The sequence below is a fragment of the Bos taurus genome, chromosome 1 (assembly GCF_002263795.3).
Source record: "Bos taurus isolate L1 Dominette 01449 registration number 42190680 breed Hereford chromosome 1, ARS-UCD2.0, whole genome shotgun sequence".
In the NCBI taxonomy this organism is placed as follows: domain Eukaryota; kingdom Metazoa; phylum Chordata; class Mammalia; order Artiodactyla; family Bovidae; genus Bos; species Bos taurus.
The window spans coordinates 130,632,131-130,656,042 of NC_037328.1; the positions used below are offsets into that span (position 1 = coordinate 130,632,131).

The 23,912-nt window shown below is 48.3% G+C and overlaps 1 protein-coding gene and 1 non-coding gene across 2 annotated transcripts in view; one reads left to right on the forward strand and one right to left on the reverse strand.

The window, feature by feature from the left end:
* The window catches only part of ESYT3 (extended synaptotagmin 3), a 55,695-nt gene that overhangs the window by 23,531 nt on the left and 8,252 nt on the right, over positions 1 to 23,912 (reverse strand). The window contains exons 2-7 of the mRNA XM_002685050.6: positions 8,842 to 8,883; positions 7,156 to 7,290; positions 2,984 to 3,060; positions 1,383 to 1,449; positions 694 to 783; positions 163 to 218 (exon numbers count right to left, since the gene is read on the reverse strand). Of these exons, the coding sequence (XP_002685096.2) occupies positions 163 to 218; positions 694 to 783; positions 1,383 to 1,449; positions 2,984 to 3,060; positions 7,156 to 7,290; positions 8,842 to 8,883 (467 nt within the window). The remainder of the gene's footprint in view (positions 1 to 162; positions 219 to 693; positions 784 to 1,382; positions 1,450 to 2,983; positions 3,061 to 7,155; positions 7,291 to 8,841; positions 8,884 to 23,912) is intronic.
* On the forward strand, positions 19,958 to 20,030 carry TRNAG-CCC (transfer RNA glycine (anticodon CCC)). The gene has a single exon. It is a non-coding gene; the product is annotated as a tRNA-Gly (tRNA).

Genomic DNA, 23,912 nt, shown 5'->3' on the forward strand with positions numbered 1-23,912 from the left:
CTCCAAACACACCAACCCTGACCCTCTGGAGGGGCAGGTCCCACGCCTCTCCTGGTGTAGAGAGCAGGGAGGGTTCAGCCGTGGGGCAGCTCCTGTCACTGACCGCACAGCCTGGGGTGGGGCCCACCTCGGCTCTGCCTAGCAGTCCACACAGGCCCTTACTTGATTCCTGGTGCATCCAGCAGGTTGGTCAGGCCTGTCCAGTTGATCTGCAGGTGCTGCAGGGGCAGAAGGGGGCAGTTAGGCTGGAAGGAGCCAGGAGCCCCGGCTGAGCATCCTCACGCCCACCCCCATGGGAATTCAGCCTGTGGGGGTGGGGGTGCCCTCTGCACGGTGCTGGGTGGGTGAGGCATATCCCATCCTGCTCAGGACCAGGGCTGTCAGGTGGGCTGCTTCCTGCTGGGACCACAGGAGCGGCCCAAGCGCACAGCCAGGCCAGCCTGGCATCAGAGAGCCTCTGCTCCACCCTAGGCAGCTGTGTGACCTCGGCTGGCCACTTCTCATCTAGCCGGCCTTCTTCCTGGTCTTGGGGACAGCAGGGTGGAGCTCCTAGGCCTCCCAGGGAGCATATGAGATGATGGGTCTAGGTGGGCTTGGGCACATCTGTTCTTGGGCTCAAACCCAGTGCCTGGGCAGCGGGGGTCAGCGCCGGTTCACAGGGAGCGGCAGGACTGCCTCGTCCTGGGGACTCACCGGCTTTTGAAGGAAGAACATAGTCACAGCTCCCACAAAGGGCTTGTCCACCAGTAGGGGCTCCAGGATGATCCGCAGCGTGCCCTGCAGCTGGACGGGAAGGAGGGACCTCAGCCACCCTTCTCCTCATACCTGTTGCACTGAGCGAGGCCGCTGCTGGCTCTTTCATGCCCAGGCCACCCCCAAATGTCAGGGCCACCTGCCACCACTGCAGCAACCGCACTCAGGGAAGAGAAGCCTGCATGCAGCAGCCACCCCTTTGCTGGCCACCAAGGGTCCCGGCTGCCCTCCACTGCTGTGCTGTCTGTGGGCCTTCAGCCTGGCCCACAGCTGGGGCCCAGGCATGCTCTCCACCTCAGCTCCACTCCTGCCATAAGCTCCACCTCCTCCATCCACCTGGGTTTCTCAGCACCCGCTCAGCATCTGTAGAGCCTCTCACTTCCTGGGGTCATTGAAGCCTCTCTGGCAAGGAGATTCCACCAACAGCGGCAGGATGGGGCAGTCCTGAGCAGTGGGGAAGTGAAGCCCAGCCACCAATTCCTGGTCTGTGATCTCAGGCCTGGAGTCCCTTGATTGGTACCAGCCTCTGTGCCTGGTGTCATCGCTCCCTCTGCAACCTCCTCCAGTGTCACCCCACTCCCCGTGCCCTGACCCCAACCCTGGAGGTAGTCACACCAGCCTCCACCCACCTGGATCCCGTTCACACCAGCCTGTATCTTCTGCAGCTCCACATTGATCTCACAGTCCCCGATATAGCTGGAAGTGGGGAGGGAGGAGGAAAGTTGAGGGCAAGGGTAGGTCCACAACTCAGAAAGGTCAAGAAACCTGCCCAGAGCAGCCCAGCACAAGCCTGAGCCCTGCATCACCTGGATGTGGACTCCCTGACAGCCTCGGCCTTTCTCAGCTCTGTGCAGACATTGCCCAGACTCCTAGAGACAGTGCCCAGGGACGCCACACCCAGGGTCTAATGCACATCCCCACCTCTGCCTTCAAGGGCAGCGATTCTGCATACCCCTCATCCCATGACACCCCATGGATGCCAAAGAGGAGGTCTGGGGTGCACACCCTACTGTGCTTCCACCCCATCTCTGCCCAGGTCTCCACCTGAAGACCGCAGAGTAGCCCTGTTGCCTCCCTCCAGCCACTCATGCGGGTTGTTGCTGGGGGTAATGAGGTGGGCAAGTAGTAAGATCTCAGAAGACTGAGTCCAGCTGGTGCTCCTGCCAAGCAATGGTCACAGGGAGCCCAGAATGGGTGCCCTTGAAGGTAGTCAAGGACTGAAGGAGAAGCGGAGGGAGAGGGCAGCTATCCAGTATCTGTAGGGTGCAGGCTGAGGAGCCAGACATCACAGAAATGCTGAGTGTCCCCTGGAAGAGTGGGGTGTGCCCGGGGATCCCAGGGGCTCCCTGAGCTGACTGGAGAGCTGGGTGGGTGGGCTAGATAACTTTGACCAGTGCCAACTATTCACACAAGCATCCTGTGGTAGCCTTGGGGCCACAAGGGCCCAACTGCCAACAGTATCTTAACACACTTGAGACCAGCCCGCACGTGGGGATGGACATTCCCAGAGTTACTTCCTGTCTTCCCAGTGTGTTCTCAGCACCAGTCTCTGGGCTAAGGACAGGATATATGTGGCACTGGAAAGGAACAGGCAACATTGTGGAACCTCGGGAGTTGATCCTTGGTCCTTTAAGCACAGTTCAAATCCCACCACCTCCAGGAAGACTTCCTGGGTTGAACCTCCATTCTCTCTGACTCAAGCCTATTATCAGCTTCATTCAAAATAAATGTCCTTGCCTGATCCACTAATCAAGTTACTCACATGTCTTTGCATCCTTTAGTTTTTCTGAGGTGCCACAGTGCCCAGTTCTCCCCCTGGCCTCTCACAGCCTGTACTCCGAGCTCCCTGGGCCACACCACAAGTCCCCACATTTTCCTTTCACACTTGCTCTCTCTTGCTACATCCTCTGTGAGACAGCTGATCTGACCCTCCAGGTGACTGGGCTCTGGCCTTCAAGAAAGCTCTGCTGCCTGGGCCTTGGTACCCAAAGCACGCCTGGTGCCTGGTCTGTGGGAGGAGCCAGGCCTAGCCTAGTGGCTCTCCTGGGACCATCCTCCCCATCCCAGCAAGGACCCCATGCTCCAGCCCAGCTGGCAGAAGGGGCTTATGTGCCATGAGAGGCTTTCACACTCCACATGAGTGTTTATTTGCAACTCCATCTTCAACCTGGCTATTCCCACAGTGCTCCCCCATCCCCCACACCAGGCCCCCAGGGGCACAAGGGCTCACCAGATCTGCAAGTCCAGGACCACCTGTCTGCGGTTGCGCTGGTCTGTGTGCGTCTTGACGCCGTTGACCCTGGGGCACTGGAAGAGATGCCAAGGTTGGGGGGTGGTGGTGGCGGCAGGGAGTGACCTGGTCAGCAGGGGTCTTACATGGGGTAGGGGGGCAGCAAGGGGTCGCCAGCCCTGCCCATTGGTTTCAACCACAACAACCCATGTGACCACTGCACTCCAGGGGTGAGCACAAACAGAAAAACCCACCCTGTAGACCCTGCCCACCGGTGGCATCTTAATACCTCCCTCTACAAACAAGCAAAATTTTCATAATGGAGAAACAGTTCAATCAACCACAGTATTATCCTCCTACTCTCTCCATGCAAAATGATACTTACAAACGCATTGACACATGAAAAGGTGACATCAAAGAATACAGAGCCAACAGTGCAGGAAAAAAGTATTACAGGGATATGATGAGCAGTTCATTAAAATTATTATGTACATTTTTTCAAAGAGTTTGTGGTGTGATATGTCAGCTTTTTAAAAAGTATAACTTGTTATAATTTATTTTCTTATACATTCTCATATTTAACATTTATTTTTGTCTTGGTTTTATATTTTAACATTCCTTTTCTTTAAGAGGGGCCCCCAAATTGCAGAAGCTTCAGATGGGAGAGCACTTGGCTAGATGTTAAAGACCCAGAAAAGCCAGCAGAAGCCTGGCGGGGAGGAAGGGCCTGTCACTGACTTGCCCCAGCCTGGAGTCTGCTCCTGGGCTGGTGGCTGGCCTGCAGGCACCTGTGAGAGCCCAGCCAGCCCCAAGAGCCCCATCTGTGGAGACTTCCCCTGGAGCAGGCCGCCCAATTGAAGGTTCCACCACAGAGAGGAGGGGTAGCCACTGCTTATAGTCTGTTCTGTGTCAGGCAGGTGGTCCCAGCCCAGGGCTCATGGTGAGGTGTGGGGCGCCAGGCTGGTCCGGTGCTCCATGTGGAGCACTACTCACCTGGCCATGCACAGTGGCCCCAATGCCAGGCCTGTTAATCACGCTTCACAGCCGCCCTCAGAAATGGGTCCTTTCCTCTTACAGATGAGGAAACTGGAACTCAGAGAGGTTAAATCACTGGCCCAAGCTCATAATAGCAGTGAGCAGGGTTGGACATGGACACAGGAATCCAAGGAAGCAGGAAACATTCTTGGGCATGAAGGGAGTAGGTGGATGGGGTGCACTGGGCCTGGCTAAGCAGGAAGGTCACAGGCAGAGACCTCTGTGATGCCCCCCAGTGGAGAGGTGGGGAGGGGAGAGGGATGGGAGAGTTAGGAGGGGTGGGAGGAGGCAGGACACAAAAGACTTTGAATACCAGGACCAGGCATTTCCCCTGCAGGGCCAGGGCATCTGGTCAGTCTGCAGGGCCCCCGCCAAGTGCTCATGAGAGGGTGAAAATCACCCTTCAGGACCAGCCGCTCCTAGTGAGGTAGGAGGCAGAGGAGCCCCAGGGCAGGACAGCTGGCATTCATCAAGAGGAGTAAAACTGAAGCTCTGTTTCCCCTAGACACTCCAAGGACAGTCAGTGGCAAGAGTTGACTCTGAAGTAAAGATGACTGCTCCTGAGGTCAAGGAAAACTTCCCTGTCTGTACATGCGCAGGAAGGCTCCTTGGGGGTCAAAAAGGGAGGGCAGCCCCCCATAATGTGTGGACATGCACCCACCGGCCTCTGCAGCGGAATCCATTCTTAGCAAAAAGTTCTGCATGCATGTTTGGGAGGGTTCTAGAATAGGTCAGATGTGGGGAAAGAAACCAGATAATTGGCCAAAGGTAAACAAAGACCTGGAAGGACTGCCCTATATAATGATTTAACCACCTCTTTCCTGCGCTCCTCATTACGGGTGACGCCCACACCCTTTCTCCCTGGGTGTGTATTTCTGCATTGTTTCTGTCTTAAACTATTTCTGTGTGCTCTCACACATGTTATGATAATAAGCTCTGTGTCTCTGATAATAAACTTTGTATCTGTTTTTACAGTTTTTGCCTCCTTGAAACACTTTTGCTTTCAGTGGGGGTAAAAAGCCAGGGAGCAATATCAGAAATTTCAGCAACCTCAGATATGCAGATGATACCACTCTAATGGAAGAAAGTGAAGAGGAACTAAAGAGCCTCTTGATGAGGGTGAAAGAGGAGAGTGAAAAAGCTGGTTTAAAACTCAAGATTGAAAAACTGAAGATCATGGCATCCGGTCCCATCACTTCATGGCAAATAGAAGGGGGAAAAGTAGAAATAGCGACAGATTTTATTTTCTTGGGCTCCAAAATCACTGCAGTGACTGCAGCCACAAAATTAAAAGATGCTTGCTCCTTGGAAGAAAAACTATGACAAACCTAGACAGCATATTAAAAAGCAGAGACATAACTTTGCCAACAAAGGTCCGTCTACTCAAAGCTATGGTTTTTTCAGTAGTCGTGTATGGATGAGAGTTGGACCATAAAGAAAGTTGAGTGCTGAAGAAATGATGCCCTCAAATTGTGGTGCTGGAGAAGACTCTTGAAAGTCCCCTTGGACTGCCAGGAGATCAAGCCAGTCAATCCTAAAGGAAATCAGTCCTGAATATTCATTGGAAGGACTGATCCTGAAGCTGAAACTCCAATACTTTGGCCACCTGATGTGAAGAGCCAACTCACTGGAAAAGACCCTAATGCTGGGAAAGATTGAAGGCAAAAGAAGGGTGTGGCAGTAGAAGATGAGATGGTTACATAGCATCACTGACTCAATGGACATGAGTTTGAGCAAACTCCAGGAGATACTGAAGGACAGGGAAGCCTGGAATACTGCAGTCCATGAGGTCACAAAGAGTCAGTCACATCTTGGCGACTGAACAACAACAAGCCTCTATCCCTTGATGGTCTGGCTTTCATCCAGGCTACCCAGGTAGCCAGCCAATTCCTGGGCAGGGAAATATCTCACTTCAGGACTGCTCACTGCTACCTCACTGAGATCACTAGGCCTGCTTCTGCTGCCAGCAAGGGACCGCTTTCCAGCAGCACATGGTCCCACAGGCATCACCGCCCGATGGGCAGCCTGGCCAGGCAGGCTCTGCTATAAACACAGCAGTCTGTGGGCTTCCTAACTCTTCACCTGCTGTGTGCCCCTCTGGGAAGTCCTCCCTGACTCCCAGAGCCCCCATGCCTCTCCACTCCTGAATCCACGCGTTCCTCCATCATCACGTATACACTGCCAGGTCAGCATCTGTCATCCACCAGCTTATACATCTGCCTCCACAGAAGGACAGAGTTCTTCCTGAAGGCAGGGGTACAGCCACAGCATCTCTGACTACAGAGCACATGGCTGGGCTCAGTAAGGCATACATGAGTGAAGCAGGGAAAGAACAAATAACCAACAGATGCTGAGCCAGTCCAGGCGGAGCCTGAATCAGAACCCCCAGGCTCAGGCCAGCCTGACCTGCCCCCACTCGGGCGGCTAGCTGAGCACACACCGTGGGGCTGGAAGACAGCTCTCAGCGGGCCAGCCTGCCTTCTGACCCCTGCTTATTCTGGGGCAGACCAGAGGCCAGCACCTCTGGTTGACAGGGTGATGGACTTCATGGTGGCTCTGTCTGAGGTACGCATTTCCGATGATCGAAATAAGACATTATAGAGGAGCTATAGGGCAGGAAAAGTGAGGCAGGAGGATGGACCAGGAAATGCAGCCTAGAGTCGGGACAGGACGTTAGGTGTGTTCAATACACACACTTTTATCCTGGTCACTGAACCAGCATGGATTTGTAACACAGATTGCCAGTATCAATCAGTTAGTAGAGACTTAGTCACTGCTGTGAAGCACTGACCCCCTACTCCATGAAGGTGAGTTCTCCCCAGCTGATGTTGAGGTTAGCAAGCATGACTGGTAGATTTTTGTGCGGGCTGGCTTCCACCACATGGCGTGTTTTCAAAATTGTGCTTTAGGAGAATGGAATTTCCTCCCACTTCTCCTGTCTGAGCCAGGCTTCCCTAGAACCCGCAGAGACAGTGGTGCGGAGATCAGGAGCTGAGGGGTTTATCCTGAGGCCAAGAGACTGGGAAGTGCAGGTGGGGGCTGGGTACCCTGTGAGTCAGGCGTGACCACCGCCCCCCTGCCCCCCCGCACCGTGGGGGCGGGGAAGAGCCTGCTGCCCCTCCCGAGACAGCACCAACCTTCTGTCCAAAGTAGAGCTTGGTGAAGGTGAAGGTCCTCAGGTGCATGCTCTTCTCCCGGATCTTGGGCTCCAGTTTCTCCCGGAACTTGTTTTCCATGATCATGCTGAGGTAGGGCCAGATCTGGGAGATGATCTGCGAGGACAGGAAGATGCCCTACGTGCTCAGGTCTGTGATCCTTGTCCCAAACCCACAGCTGCCCAGGGGCAGTCCTTACACCGCAGCACCCATTAGCCTGTCTGCCCACCCCGTCCCATCAACCTACCTGGTCCATCTGTCTGCTCATCAAACGTTGGATAACTATGGCCATGGTTCTCATGCTTACAGTGAGATCCCAAGATTTGCTGCCATTGTGCAGCCCACCATGAAACAGTCACTCAGTGAATTAATAAGATGAAGCTCTTTGGTTCTGTGCTAAAACATATGCCACCCAAACCAACACCATGGTGTAAATAAGGAGCAGGTGCCAGAGGTTTAAGAAGAAGAAAAAAAAAAGAAACCACAGAAGATAAATTTAAATTGTTTCCTATGGATTTGATTTTTTTCCCTAAGAATCAGAGAAGGTTGCCTATAGCTGAATTCTGCAGCAGGACAACTCATGGCCCTGGGAACCAAGTGTGGGACCTGGGGAGAGAGGGTGGCAGAGGCAGGGGACCTGGTGGCAGGAGATGGTGATCAGAGAGGGATACAGATGGCATTGGAGGTATGGGCTGGAGGGGCAGCAGCCCATGTGTTCTATTTGGGACAGGCCTACTCCCTCTTCCTCTCTGGGACCTGGGCCTTTATTTATTTTAGTTTTGTGTGTGTGTGTGGACCATTTTGTCTTTTACTGAATTTGTTACAATATTGCTTCTAGCTTACCTTTTGTTATTTTGGCCACAAGGCATGTGGGATCTTAGCTCTCCGCCAGGGATCAAAACCTGCACCCCCCCAGCCCCCACTGGAAGGCGAGGTCTTAACCACTGGACCACCAGAGAAGTCCCTTGTGCTTTAGAGATGCAGCTCCCTCTTTTCAAACCCCAATCAGAGGAGACTGAAGGAGGTGAGTTTCAGGGCTTAATGCCCATTCTCTCAGAGGCCTCGATGAGCCAGGCATTGTGATTCTTTAATTACCTCATTAATCCTCACAACAACCCCACGAGGCAGGGACCATAATTATTCCCATTGCACAAAGGCAGGAAGCAGCTCTGAGACATCAGGGGACCTGCCCTGGTTGCAGAGCCAGTGCTGCCAGATCGTGGCTAGGGACCAGGCGAAACCCAGCAGCTGCTGTCAAATCCCTAATCACAGCCTTCCTCTCCCCAGGACACGCTGGTCTCAGCCTGGTGGGATTGGAGGCCTGCATTTCCCTCTGTACCTTCTATCTTTTCTGCTGTGGCCATGCATTAATTTCGCAATTAAAAGACAAAAATTTCACAATTAAAAAAAAAAACTTCTTTTTTTAAGAAAAGAAAGTCATTGTCTGGTGAGGAGAAGAACCCTGAGGATGGGAAAAGTGGAAGGCCACCACCCCAGGGACTAAGGGCCACCTTTGGCTCCCAGACAAGGCTTCCACCAGGACTGCAGGACTGCCTTGCTCACACAAGCTTCCCCCATATCCCCGCCCCATCCAGGGTCCACGCCAGGCCCAGAGGGAGGACAAGGCCTAGAGTGAGGCCAGCATCCCCAGGCCCGCCCCGGCCTTACCTTGTTGGCCCATTCAACCCGTTCCACGTCCGGGAAGTGAATCTAGGGAACAGAAGGCCGAAGAGGAAGTTAGACTTGAGACCTGCCGCCCTCCCAGAACCAGGCAGGCTCCCACTCCCAAGCACAGGAGCTTTGCTGAGACCCACCCTGGAGACCCAGAGCCCACCCTCCAGGAGGGGAACTAGCCCGGTGGTGCCCACCCGCCTTGGACCACCTGACACTGATCCGACCCTGGACGGGAGACGTGGAAGGGCCGTTCTGCACTGACCCTCCACCCTCACCTTCCTGATGGAAGCATAGAACCCCAACCTGGGCCTCCCCCAGGGTGACACCTGAGTTGGCTTCTTGCAAATTCCATCCCCCTTATTTTAATGATACAAGTAATCATAGCCTCTGCAGAAAAATTAGGAAATATAGCTAAACAAAAGGAAAAATATTTTATCAGAGAACACTGCCTGGTAATAACTGTCATTACCAGGTTGATTTCCAGGCTCTACTAGAAACAAGTATCTGTAGTTTTCACAGAAACTGAGGTCACAGCGCTTTTTCTTAGCCTGCTTTTTTTCACTTAACAATATATTATGACAGTGCTGACCCAAAGGTAACTGCTGCCCATTTGAAAGGCCAACAAGGGCACTCTGCCATTTTCAGGGGCAACTACAGAGTGGGGTGCCCCCTCACCTCCCTGGGCCCCACCCAAGGCTCCCTGTCCCCAGCAGGGAGGGCCCTCGGGCCAGGTCCTATATTCACAGCCTTGGGCCTGCCAGGTGAGGGGGATGGAGGTGGGGGGAGGTCCCTGTGAAGTGACAATTCTGTTGCCTAACCTTCGCATGACATGATTCTGAGGGTGCTGAATCCCTCCCCACAAAAGTCTCAGTTTCAGAATGTCTACTGAGCTTAATACTCACCTCCTACTCCAGCCCCACCATCATCCCCGGCACCAGGATTTTCTGGGATGGACACAGTAAGCATGCGTGCGTGCCATGGATCCATAAAACGAAACGATGTCGTTTTACTGTCGCCCTGCAAGTGTCTGGAGCATGAAGTCAACCCCAGATCAGGTTCCTGGTGGGCCTGGGACCTCCTGAGGAGGAGAAAGGGCCAGGCCTTCCCACCCCAGGGGCTCAGAAGGTGCGCTGTCCAGGGACTGAGTATATGTGTCTATACAGTGCACACGCCTAGTGCAGCCCTGTCAAATGCCAGCCCCTGTGCTGCCCAGAGATCCCCCAAGGATCCAAACACAGACCGAGGCCTCGTCCACCTGCCCAGGAGAAGAGCTGTTCCCAAAGGAGGGGAGAGAAACTTCATTCTCTCATGAGCAATATTTTTTGTCCTGTTTTTTCAATTTCGGCTGCACTGAGTGGCTTGCAGGATCTCGGTTCCCCAACCAGGGATGGCACCCATGTCCCCTGAAGGGGAAGTAAGGAGTCTTAACCACTGGACCACCAGGGAATTCCCTTGGAGCAGCTGTTAACAGTCTGAGAGGTTAGAGGAGCCCAGTGCTTCTGAGACCCCTGGAACATCACACCATCCTCCCAGGCTCAGCTTCCCCAGCTCTGGGCCTGGGGCCGATACCAACTTGGAGAAGCATCTAATATTCCCAGGTGCGGCCAATACTGCCTGGTTCCCAGAGAGGGAGCCAGTCTGGCCCAGGAACGCAAGGGGATAATGGGGAAGGAATCTTGCGGGGAGTGGGGCAGGAGCCTGACCAGTTCACCAAACTGGATTCCAGGCCAGCGCAGGGGAGACTCCTCCATTACTCCTGGGAACACTCACTAACGAGCACTGAAGTAAAACTCCTGCATGTGGGGCTGAACCAGACCTCTTTCCTTCCTTTGATTGCTCCATTCACCTCTCTCTTAGACCTCCCTTCTTCCCAGCAGCCTTCCCAGAGCTCTCAGCTTGAGGCTCAGTGTCCCGATTAGGTGTTGCTGCTTCTCCATTACAGCTTTCAACACCCCTCATTAAAGTTGCTTGGCCTTCTGCCTGCCTCCTCACCGCATGGCAAGCTTTGGTGGGCTGACTCAGCTGTGCTCCCTCCTAGTGCCCATCTCAGGTGTATGAATGTCTTAATAACTATTTGTGGAATGAATGAATGAATGTGGAGTGAATGAATGCTCCTGTCCTCAAGGAGCTCCCAGGCTGCTAAAGGAAGCAAGCCATTAACAGGCTATTCCAGTACAGGATCAGCACCCAGGCCGGGGCAGGGGGGCCCACAAAAGGGAGAGTTTGGTTACAGCGGGGCTGTCACTGGAGCCTCTGCCCCTCTCCTGCCCAGGCCTGCTGGCTGGACCTTTCATACCCTTCCTTCCACCTTAACTTCCCATCCCGCCCCACACACCTTATGTGCATACCCCTTCCAATGCACTGCACCCCTGCCCAGGTGGTTTTCTCCCCTGGAAGCTGAGAAGTGCTGATCTGCTGGATCCTGGAAAGGTGATCCAGTGTGCTGGGTCTGACCTCACCCACACTCGGGATCTAGTCAGGCAAAGATTCCCGCACTGCCTCCATCTGATGAATCCAGGGGCACCAGGGTGGGGCTTCTAATTCATTTTTAACAAGCTCCTGGCATGATCCTAGAGTTCAGTCAGGGCTGGCTGTAAGGGGCCACTGACAGCCCACCTCCTGCATTAGAGTGACCCACACTCACCCTGAAGGGAGGACAGCATGGCAGGCCCAGGGCGCGCACTGAGTACATTGTCAGTCTCTACTGACCACCCTCGCCCATATTTGAGGCTCCTGCCTAAGAGATGCTCCCAGAGAGTGAGTCTGAACCCCTGACACGAGCAGTGATTCAGACAAAGAGACCATCAGGACACCCTATTTCGCCTTAGGCACCGAAGGGCCTCCCTGGGCCTGAATCTTAGCCCTGTCTCCCTCCTCCGGGAGACAACACAAGAGCTGGGCCACCTCCTTTGTGACTGCCCCTGAGTAAGTTCTGGACCAAGGAAGGAAGCAGACAGGCTGACCTTTATGGAGCAACTGCTCACACCCAGTGCGTCGTCAGTCCCATGCAGACAAACGAGTCTTTCTCTTATTATAATTTAGACCTTTCCTGATTCCAAAGTCTCAAAGTTATTCTGTTTTTATCTATTGGCTTTGTGTTTTAGTTTTCACATAAAAGTAAGGTCTTCAATAGTCTGGAATTTTTTTTTATAGTGGGTGAGGTAGGTATATAATTTATCCACACACTTGAAGTCAATTTTCTAAGAAGGAAGATAAGGGGAAGGAGCACAGGAGGAGAAAGGAAGCGGGGGGGAGGGGGAGAGGGAGGGGGGAGGAGGTGGGAGGTTAGTTCACGTTTCCTACTAACTAGTGAAGGTACTTCCCTCACACACAAGCTTCTCATGTGCACCTCAGCGTGTTTCAGGACTTGGCACTGAACACCACAGTCTGTTTGCCTGTTCTGGCATCACTACCACACTATTTTGGGGTAGGGTGATTCCCCTCTTTTTGCTTTTCTTTTTCAAACTGCTCTAGATAATAGTAGGTATTTCTGCTTCCATATGAATTTCAGAATCATCTTGTCAACCTTCCCCAAAAATACCCTCCTCGGATTTTGATGGTTATATTTCCAAATTCATAGATTAATTTGTGGAAGAACTGACCTCTTTAACAGTATGACATTTTGCATCCATGAGCAGAATATTTCCCTTTATTTATTAATATTTGTATGAACTCATCCAAATTCATTTTTGAAAAATACAATTATTTTGTATGATTGTATTCACATTTAGGATCATAACCTTTTCTCTAAAGAAGTCCTACACATTTTTTGTTACATTACTCTGTGGGTTTTGCAGTTACTAAAAATGATGTTTCATTTTCTGGGCAACTTTTCTTGAAATTTGTTACCAGTTCTGTTAATTCTTATAGGTAATTTATACACATTTGTAACCTCCAAGTGATAACAATTTCTTTTTTTCCCACTCCCTATCCTTATACCTGTTTCTCTGTGCCAGTCCTCTGGCACTACACAGGCACTCATGGTGATAGCAAATAGCTCTATCTGGTTCCCAACCTCGAAAGGAAGTTTCTCCATTAAGCATGATTTTTGCTATAAATTTGGGAAGACAGCCTCTATCAGACTGAGGAAGTTCTTTTCAATTTCTAAACTTCCAAGAGCTCTCATTATAAGTGGGTATTGAACTATATTCAATACTTTCTCATATCTATTGAGCGACTCAAAGTTATTTTTTCCCTTTCATCCATTAATGTGATCAACTTAACTGATGTTTCTTTCTAAACCAGAACCATCTCTCTTTCCTAGGATAAATCCTACTTAAAATATTTAGCTAGCCTGATATCTCACTTAGGTTTTATACACTAATGATTCAAAGTAATACCTACAGCTTAAGTCCCCTTGGACTGCAAGGAGATCCAACCAGTCAATCCTAAAGGAAATCAGTCATGAATATTCATTGGAAGGACTGATGCTGAAGCTAAAACTTCAATACTTTGGCCACCTGACGCAAAGAACCAACTCATTGGAAAAGACCCTGATGCTGGGAAAGATTGAAGGCGGGAGGAGAAAGGGACAGAGGATGAGATGGTTGGATGGCATTACTGACTCACTGGACATGAGTTTGAGTAGGCTCTGGGAGTTGGTGATGGACAGGGAAGCCTGGCATGCTGTGGTCCATGGGGTCACAAAGAGTCAGACATGACTGAGCGACTGAACTGAACAGCTTTTGTTCTTGGACAATTACTATCTGATTTCGATATAGAGATTTTATGAATAATTGTAAAATAAGTGGGACACTTTTCCTTATATTCTGAAACAACGTATAAATATATGAATTATCTGATTGATGGAATTTAGTACATCTTAACCTATAAAACCATCTTAGCCGGAGACTTCTGAAGGTGGTTAACTCACTCAAAAATGGTATGGACCTAACATAAGCAGAAGATATTAAGAAGAGGTGGCAAGAATACACAGAAGAACTGTACAAAAAAGATCTTCACGACCCAGATAATCATGATGGTGTGATCATTGACCTAGAGCCAGACATCCTGGAATGTGAAGTCAAGTGGGCCTTAGAAAGCATCACTATGAACAAAGCTAGTGGAGGTGATGGAATTCCAGTTGAGCTATTCCAAATCCTGAAAGATGATGCTGTGAAAGTGCTGCACTCAATATGCCAGCAAATTTGGAAAACTCAGCAGTGGCCACAGGACTGGAAAAGGTCAGTTTTCATTCCAATCCCAAAGAAAGGCAATGCCAAAGAATGCTCAAACTACTGCACAATTGCACTCATCTCACATGCTAGTAAAGTGATGCTTAAAATTCTCCAAGCCAGGCTTCAGCAATACGTGAACCATGAACTTCCTGATGTTCAAGCTGGTTTTAGAAAAGGCAGAGGAACCAGAGATCAAATTGCCAACATCCGCTGGATCATGGAAAAAGCAAGAGAGTTCCAGAAAAACATCTATTTCTGCTTTATTGACTATGCCAAAGCCTTTGACTGTGTGGATCACAATAAACTGTGGAATATTCTGAAAGAGATGGGAATACCAGACCGCCTGACCTGCCTCTTGAGAAATCTGTATGCAGGTCAGGAAGTAACAGTTAGAACTGGACATGGAACAACAGACTGGTTCGAAATAGGAAAAGAAGTACGTCAAGGCTGTATATTGTCACCCTGCTTATTTAACTTATTTGCAGAGTACATCATGAGAAATGCTGGGCTCGAAGAAGCACAAGCTAGAATCAAGATTGCCGGGAGAAATATCAATAACATCAGATATGCAGATGACACCACCTTTATGGCAGAAAGTGAAGAGGAACTCAAAAGCCTCTTGATGAAAGTGAAAGTGGAGAGTGAAAAGTTGGCTTAAAGCTCAACATTCAGAAAACGAAGATCATGGCATCCGGTCCCATCACTTCATGGGAAATAGATGGGGAAACAGTGGAAACAGTGTCAGACTTTATTTTTTTGGGCTCCAAAATCACTGCAGATGGTGATTGCAGCCATGAAATTAAAAGACCCTTACTCCTTGAAAGGAAAGTTATGACCAACCTAGACAGCATATTCAAAAGCAGAGACATTACTTTGCCAACAAAGGTCCGTCTAGTCAAGGCTATGGTTTTTCCAGTGGTCATGTATGGATGTGGGAGTTGGACTGTGAAGAAAGCTGAGTGCCGAAGAATTGATGCTTTTGAACTGTGGTGTTGGAGAAGACTCTTGAGAGTCCCTTGGACTGCAAGGAGATCCAACCAGTCCATTCTGAAGGAGATCAGCCCTGGGATTTCTTTGGAAGGAATGATGCTAAAGCTGAAACTCCAGTACTTTGGCCACCTCATACGAAGAGTTGACTCATTGGAAGAGACGCTGATGCTGGGAGGGATTGGGGGCAGGAGGAGAAGGGGACGACAGAGGATGAGATGGCTGGATGGCATCACTGACTCGATGGATGTGAGTCTCAGTGAACTCTGGGAGTTGGTGATGGACAGGGAGGCCTGGCGTACTGCGATTCAGGGGGTCGTAAAGAGTCGGACACGACTGAGCGACTGAACTGAACTGAATCACCATTTCTCTTTAGAGGTCAATGGTGTCCTTAAAGGTTAAAGGTCTACTGATCTCTTAGTGTGGTAATCTTGACATTTATATTTTTCTAGAAATGTATCTAGTTCATCCAGGCTTTCAAATGTCTTGAAACATAGTTATTTACAATGTTTCATTGTTTTAATCTGTTATGCCTATATAGTCATTTCTGCCTTTTTCATTCTATCAGATCAGATCAGATCAGTCATTCAGTCGTGTCCGACTCTTTGTGACCCCATGAATCGCAGCACGCTAGGCCTCCCTGTCCATCACCAACTCCCAGAGTTCACTGAGACTCACATCCATCGAGTCAGTGATGCCATCCAGCCATCTCATCCTCTGTCGTCCCCTTCTCCTCCTGCCCCCAATCCCTCCCAGCATCAGAGTCTTTTCCAATGAGTCAACTCTTCGTATGAGGTGGCCAAAGTACTGGAGTTTCAGCTTTAGCATCATTCCTTCCAAAGAAATCCCAGGGCTGATCTCCTTCAGAATGGACTGGTTGGATCTCTTTGCAGTCCAAGGGACTCTCAAGAGTCTTCTCCAACACCACAGTTCAAAAGCATCAATAGTTTATCTTTCATAATCAAGCTTGACAAAGTTGTACCTGTTGTCCTGTTGTTTAATCTTTTCAGACAACTAACTTCAGTTAATAATTTTCTTTACCTTTTATACTTTTGGCTGCACTGAGCAGCCTGAGGAATCTTAGTTCCCAACCAAGGATCAAACCCCATGCCCCCTGCACTGAGAGCATGAAGTCTTAACCACTGGACTGCCAAAGAAGTCTCTACTGTTATTTTAAAATGTTTCTTCATTTTCATCCTTATATTTATCATGTTCTTCTTTCTTCTTTGATCTAAACCTATTGTTCTTTATTAGTCAGACTCTCTGAGTTTTAGAGTTGAATCATTTATTTTTCAATTTTTCTTATTTTATCATAAATTTAAAGTTATAAATTCCCTTACAATTTTCAACATTGTTTTTCATCATTATTCAGCTCTCAGTTTTTGAAATATCCATGTTTTTAAAAAAGTTTTTTTTTTAAATTTTAATTGGAGGCTAATTACTTTACAATATTGTAGTGGTGTTTGCTATACATTCACTTGAATCAGTCATGGGTGTACATGTGTTCCCCATCCTGAACCCTCCTCCCACCTCCCTCCCCATGCCATCCCTCAGGGTCATCCCAGTGCACCAGCCCTGAGCACCCTGTCTCATGCATTGAACCTGGACTGGCGATCTATTTCACATATGATAATATACATGTTTCAATGTTACTCTCTCAAATCATCCCACCCACACCTTCTCCCACAGAGTCCAAAAGTCTGTTCTTTACATCTGTGTCTCTTTTGCTGTCTCGCATATAGGGTCATTGTTACCATCTTTCTAAATTCCATATATATGCATTAATATATTGTATTGGTGTTTTTCTTTCTAAAACAATGGTTTTTAAATAGTAATATTTTAAAATTATCTAGACATATACCTACAACTATTCATTATTGTTTTCTAATTTCATTTCTTTATGTTCCGAACACTCTGCTCATTGGAATATATTGATAATACCTTTGTGGCCTGGTACATGATTCATTGGAATATATCAAAAATATCTTTGTAGCCTGGTATATGATTAATTCCCATGACTGTTCCACATATGACAAATTATTAATCACTGCCTTTAAATAGTGTTTATCCTTGTTTACCCTTTTGTATACTTGATTTTTCATTTTCAGAGAGGAATATATGAAAAACTTCAAGCCCAATTGCTGATTTATCTAATTCTCCGAGCAGTCTGTGAGTAGTTGGCTTATATTTCAAGTTTATATTATGAAGTACATATATGGCCATGATTATTACACCTTCTTAAATATGGTTCCTTTAATGAGCATATTGGAGAAGGGCATGGCAACAACTCCAGTATTCTTGCCTGGAAAATTCCATGGACAGAGGAGTCTTGTGGGTTCCAGTCCATGGGGTGTAAAGAGTCAGACAGGACTGAGCAACTAACATTTTCATACTTTTATAAGCATATAACATCTTTGTCTTTAAGATATATCTGAGTTAATATGAAAATTGTTACTATGGGCTTGCTTTTATTTCAAAGTTGTCCAGTTGTATCTTTTTTCCATCCTGTTTTCAACCTTTTTGAATTCATGTTATGTCCTTTAAGACTTACTTTAATCCCTTATTAGCCCCATTTTACAGATAATGAAACTAAGGCTGAGAGTGAACTTACAATCACCAGCTGTGGAGTACGAGAGCTGTGACCCAGATCCAGGACTGTCTGTGATTTTCCACTCGTCCACACTCACTCCTCTTATAAAACATTACATACCACTGTTTTCATCTCCTGCAGAAAGTCTAATTTGGCAGAGGACTGCCCTCATGGGACCTGAGCCTTCACCACTAAGCCACACTTTCTAAGTCACTAAGGGCTTCCCTGGTGATAAAAGATGGTAAAGAATCTGCCTGCAAGGCAGGAGATCTTGGTTTGATCCCTGGGTCAGGAAGATCCCTTGGAGAAAGGAATGGCAACCCACTCCAGTATTCTTCCCTGGAGACACAGGCGGGCTACAGGCCATGGGGTCGCAAAGAGTTGGACATACTGAGCAACTAACACATGCATAGGGTTCCATAGACACTTTCATTTGATCCTCCTCATGTTGTATAAAGTGAACAGCAAACATGCAATTATCCCCATTTTACATATGAGGAGAGGCTCAGAGAATAGCACTTGCCAAAATCAACCAGGAGACCAGAACTCAGATCTTCTCACCTAAGTCCAGCTTCAAGTCTTTCCCCTCATGCATTTGCCCTCTCCTGCTGCTGCCTGAAACGTCAGCATTTGAAATCTACTTCTTAGTGCTTTTCTAACCTACTCCTATGCATTTAAAATGCCACCTCTGTCAACCTCAGTTTTCTTATCCATAATGTGGGCACAGTACTACCAACTTCACAGAGTTATTGAGAAAATTAAATAAAACAATTCAAGTATGGTGCTCATTATACTTCCCAGCTCAGAGTAAATGCTCCAGAAATGGTGACTGTTGGTGGAAGGCATACAGACCTCAGAGGTACAAACACTGACACCTCTGACCTTAGGTACTTGCCAAAAACAAGATCCTGTGGGTTGTATGTCTAGTTCTGTTTGATCCAAAGCCCAGCAAATTCTCTGGGTCTCCTCGTGCCCATGGCTTTGCACTTTGGGAGACTGCTGAGAAAAGAGAGCAGAAGATGAGAAGAGGATAACACAGCTAAAACCGCTGAAGCACAAGAGGAAGGACCCTGTTGTTTCCCTGGCCTCTGCTGATTGGCTGAGCCCAGTGCCCAAGAGGCCCCATGGGAAATTCTGCCCAATGGGGGTGCTCCAAACGTAGGCAGGGCAAAAGGATCCAATCAAAGCCTCTGCCTCTGTCTTTCCCTCCCCAGGTAGACAAAGGGAAGGCAGAAAAAGAAGCCAGGTTGGCTCACTCTCAGACTGAATCCTAAAGTCATTTTCGTTCCAATTCCCATGAGCCTGGGAGTATCCAGGAGTCTCTGGGACCAGCTAGGATGAGAGACACACCCACCACCAGGCAATGCAAAGGGCTAGACTCTGAACGGTTCTCAAACTTTTCTGTATAAAAACTTCACCTGGAAAGCTGGTGAAATGTGGATTCTTGGTTAGGTCCCTCTGAGATTCTGACTCAGGAGGATGGGGCAGGGCCTTGAAACTTGCATCTTTAATAAGCTCACCTGCTCCTTCTGATCCTGGTGGTGGAGGATGCGAGAGCATGAGTGCTCAGGGCCTCCCAGGCTGGAGGACCTGCCCCAGACCTAGAACAAGGTGGCCCTTCTGCTCCCCAGTGTTCCTGACCAGGGATACAGTCACAGCCTGTGTCTCCAGTGATTACTCTTAGGAGAATATCGCTTTGTCATCAAATTTTTACCCGTAGCCTACGGACCTCACTTCTTTTACAAAGGGAATATCTTTTGTGCCACAAAGAGCAAAGGGAGGCATGAACTAACAGGTGAAAAACACAGCATCACGATTCTGCCTGGCTTGAGGCTGCCCTGGCCTCTAACAGGTGTGTGGCCCTTTTCCTGCAGCCTCGGGTTTATCCTGATTGAGAGCAGAGAAGTTGCTCAGTCCTGTGCTGCCCACAGGATCTACAATCCAGAGAGAGAAAGGACAGATGTACTTCTAAATGGAGACAGAGCTCTTGAAGGTTCATCTCCATAGAAACACGAACACTCTTCTGACTGATGTATTACGGGTGTGAGCAGTTCTCCAGAGCAATCCTGGAAAATTCAAAAGTTGCTGGGGCCTGTGGTCAAGTCACCAGAATCTCAGATGCCTGCTCTTCCGCCCGCAGGAGCCCTTGGGCAAGTTTCAACAGGTGAGCTTTCAGCCCACATCTACAGCCTCCTTAAGCTACACTGTCATGCTGCTATTAGTGTACTTGGGCCAAAGCCTTCCAGGCAAAGTGGACTAATAATTTAATGATGGCATCTTTAGATATGGTCAAGAGTGGTGGTAATCAGAGCCTAGAGAGGCAAGAAAGACTGCTAATCAAACCAAGTCTGGGACTTCCCTGGTGGTCCAGTGGCTAAGACTCTGCACTCCCAATGCAGGGCGCCCAGGTTCAATCCTTGGTCAGGGAACTAGACCCATATGCTGCAACTGAAGACCCTGCATTCCACAACTAAGAGCCAGTATAGCCATATAAATACACACACACACACAAATAAATAAAACATGTCTAAGAATTCTAGACTGGCAGAGGCCATCAAAATGGTCATGTTGGTGCTTCATCTTTAGGTGGTCACATGCTTTATTTCTTAAACTCTTTAGGAAAAGTGATTGCACAGCAGTGAGGAAATGGAACCAGACTGTGAGGGCTGCATGCCATAGGTGGGCAGGGGGTGGAGGGGTGGAGCCCACAGATGGGCTGAAGTTGGGCTGAGAGGCCTGGACAGGAGGTTCTGGCCACCAGACTCTCTCAGGAGGCAAGGGACTAGAGGGCTTCACTTAGAGAGCATGCCTGTCACTCGGTGAATCCTGCTTCGCACTCACAGAGACAGTGGCTCCTCCCTTGGGAGCAGCTGTGTACAGACATAGAGATACACACAGACATATACAGGTAGGTGGACACACACATGTAGACACACATACCAAGATATACACAGATGCACAGATACATGTACACACAGACACACCCACCCAGAACTACACAGACCCATCCATAGAATCACTTGTTGTTCAGTCGCTAAGTCATCTACAACTCTGTGATCCCATGGACTGCAGCCTATCAGGCTCCTCTGTTCTCCACTGTCTCCCATAATTGGCTCAAATTCATGTCTATCAAGTTGGTAGTGCTATTTTACCATCTCATCCTCTGCCACCCCCTTCTCCCGTCACCCTCAATCTTTCCTAGCATCAGAGTCTTTTTCAATGAGTCAGCTCTTCACATCAGGTGGCCAAAGTGTTGGAGCTTCAGCTTTAGCATCAGTCCTTCCAATGAACACTCAGGGTTGATTTCCTTTAGGATTGGCTGGTTTGATCTTGCAGTCCAGACTCTTAAGAGTCTTCTCCAGCAGTACAATTTGAAAGCATCAATTCTTTGGTGTTCAGCCTTCTTTATGGTCCAACTCTCACATCCATACATGACTACTGGAAAAACCATAGCTTTGACTAGCCAGACCTTTGTTGGCCAAGTAATGTCTCTGTTTTTTAATATGTGGTCTAGGTTGGTCATAGCTTTTCTTCCAAGGAGCACTTGTCTTTTAATTTCATGTCTGAAGTCACCATCCACAATGATTTTGGGGCCCAAGAAAACAAAATTTGTCACTGCTTCCATTTCTTAACCATCTATTTCTCATGAAAGAATGGGACCAGATGCTATGATCCTTAGTTTTTTAAGTGTTGAGTTTCAAGCCAGCTTTTTCACTCTCCTCTCTCACCCTCATCAAGACACTCTTTAGTTCCTCTTCACTTTCTGCCACTGAATCACATGTACACACAAAGATCTAAGTACATACTCTCTTTTCTAGAAAGAAAAAGAAAAAAGCCTCTGGATCCTGCTCCAAAGGGCATTTCTATACACACATTCCTGCTGACTCATCTGATCTTACCAACCCATCCCCAATGGAAAGAAGAGAGAAGATCCTCTCCCAGGTGTCTGGCGGGGAAGGGGACGCTGCACAAGAGGCCTCCTGTCCTCTTGAGACAGTCCCTGCTCTCTGGGTGCCTCTACAGAGTTCCTCCCCCACCAGAAAATCGCCCATATTTCAGTCACTTATCTCCTGATGAAACATTGCCTTACATCCCTTTTTTCCTCTGTTCTTGGGAGGTAAACGTTTAACCATGAAAACTGCTTTTAAAAATTATTATTATTTTTGACTGTACAGCACAGCATGTGGGATCTTAGTTCCCCAACCAGGTGCTGAATCTGGGCCCCCTGTATTGGAAGCTTGGAGTCTTAACCACTGGAACGCCAGGAAAGTCCTGAAAACAGCTATTAAATCTGTTACTTTTGGGGTGAAAATCACCCTGCCCAAAGTGCCTTAAGAGAAATAACTGCTTTGCCAGCTTGGAATTCCATTTTTGGGCTTCCCTGGTGGTTCAGGAGTAAAGAATCCACTTGTCAATGAAGGAGACCTGGTTGGGAAGATTCCTCTGGAGAAGGAAATGGCAACCCACCCCAGTATTCTTGCCTGAAAAATCCCATGGACAGAGGAGCCTGGCAGGCTACAGTCCATGGGGTTGCAGAGTTGGACATGACTGATCAACTAAACAATAACCACTGTTCTAGAATCTGTAGGTTCCTGAACAGCACATCCAGCCTTGAACTGTCCTCAGTTGGCTGGACTCAGCAGGATGACTGAGCAGACAGTCATCTGGGTGGCAGAAGCCTGTCATCCAGGCTGAGGAGTAAGGGCTCAGAGCAGAGACGGACTGCTCTGAGCTACCTGCAGAGTCATTGCTTCAAGGAGTGCATGCATGCATGCAAAGTTGCTTCATTCGTGTCCAACTCATTGTGACCCAGTGGACTGTAGCCTGCTGGGCTCCTATGAACCCATGCCCTTCTCCAGGGGATCTTCCCAATCCAGGGATCAAACCCAGGTCTCTTTCACTGCAGGCAGATTCTTTACCACTAAGCCACTGGGGAAGCCCCACCTGAGTATAATCCTAAATTGCCAGAGAGTTCAGTGACCCTGCTAGGTCTGGTAATGCCTTGAGGGTAAAAAAACTTATCCTCTTGCTCATTAAATTAGTAAAAGGCCAACCATCCAATCCTAAAGGAGGGCAATGCCAAAGAATGTTCAAACTACCAGACAATCATGCTCATTTCACAAGCTAGCAAAGTCATGCTCAAAATCCTCCAAGCCAGGCTTCAACAGTACATGAACCAAGAACTTCCAGATATACAAACTGGATTTAGAAAAGGCAGAAAAACTAGAGAGAAAATTTCCAACATCCATTGAATCATAGAAAACAAGAGAATTCCAGAAAAACATCTACTTCTGCTTAATTGACTACGCCAAAGCCTTTGACTGTGTGGATCACAACAAACTGGAAAATTCTTCAAGAGATGGGAATACCAGACCACCTGACCTGTCTTCTGAGAAATCTGTATGTGGGTCAAGAAGCAACAGTTAGAACTAGACATGGAACAACAGACTGGTTCCAAATTGGGAAAGGAGTACGTCAAGGCTGTATATTGTCACCCTGCTTACTTAACTTATATGCAGAGTACATCATGTGAAATGCTGGGCTGGATGAAGCACAAGCTGGAATCAAGAGAATTTTGCCAGGAGAAATATCAATAACCTCAGATATACAGATGATACCACCCTCATGTCAGAAAGTGAAGAGGAACTAAAGAGCGTCTTGATGAAGGTGAAAGAGGAGAGTGAAAAAGCTGGTTTAAAATTCAACCTTCAAAAGATGAAGATCATGGCATTTGGTCCCATCACTTCATGGCAAACAGATGGGGGAAAATGGAAACAGTGACAGACTATTTTCTTGGGCTCCAAAATCAATGCAGATGGTGACTGTAGCCATGAAATGAAAAGATGCTTGCTCCTTGAAAGAAAAGTTATGACCAACCTAGACAGCATATTAAAAAGCAGAGACACTACTTAGCCAACAAAGGTCCGGCTAGTCAAATCTATGGTTTTTCCAGTAGTCATGTACAGTTGTGAGAGTTGGACCATAAAGAAGGCTGAGCGCCAAAGAATTGATGCCTTCAAACTGTGTTGGAGGAGACTCTTGAGAGTCACTTGGACAGTAAGGAGATTAAACCAGTCAATCTAAAAGGAAATCAACCTTGAATATTCATCAAAAGGACTGATGCTAAAGCTGAAGCTCCAATACTTTGGCCACCTGATGTGAAGAAAAGACCCTGATGCTGGGAAAGACTTTAGGCAGGAGAAGGGAATGACGGAGGATGACATGGTTGGATGGCATCACTGACTCAGTGAATTTGAGCAAGCTCCAAGAGACATGACTGAACAACAATAGTCATCATCTTCTTCCTCCTC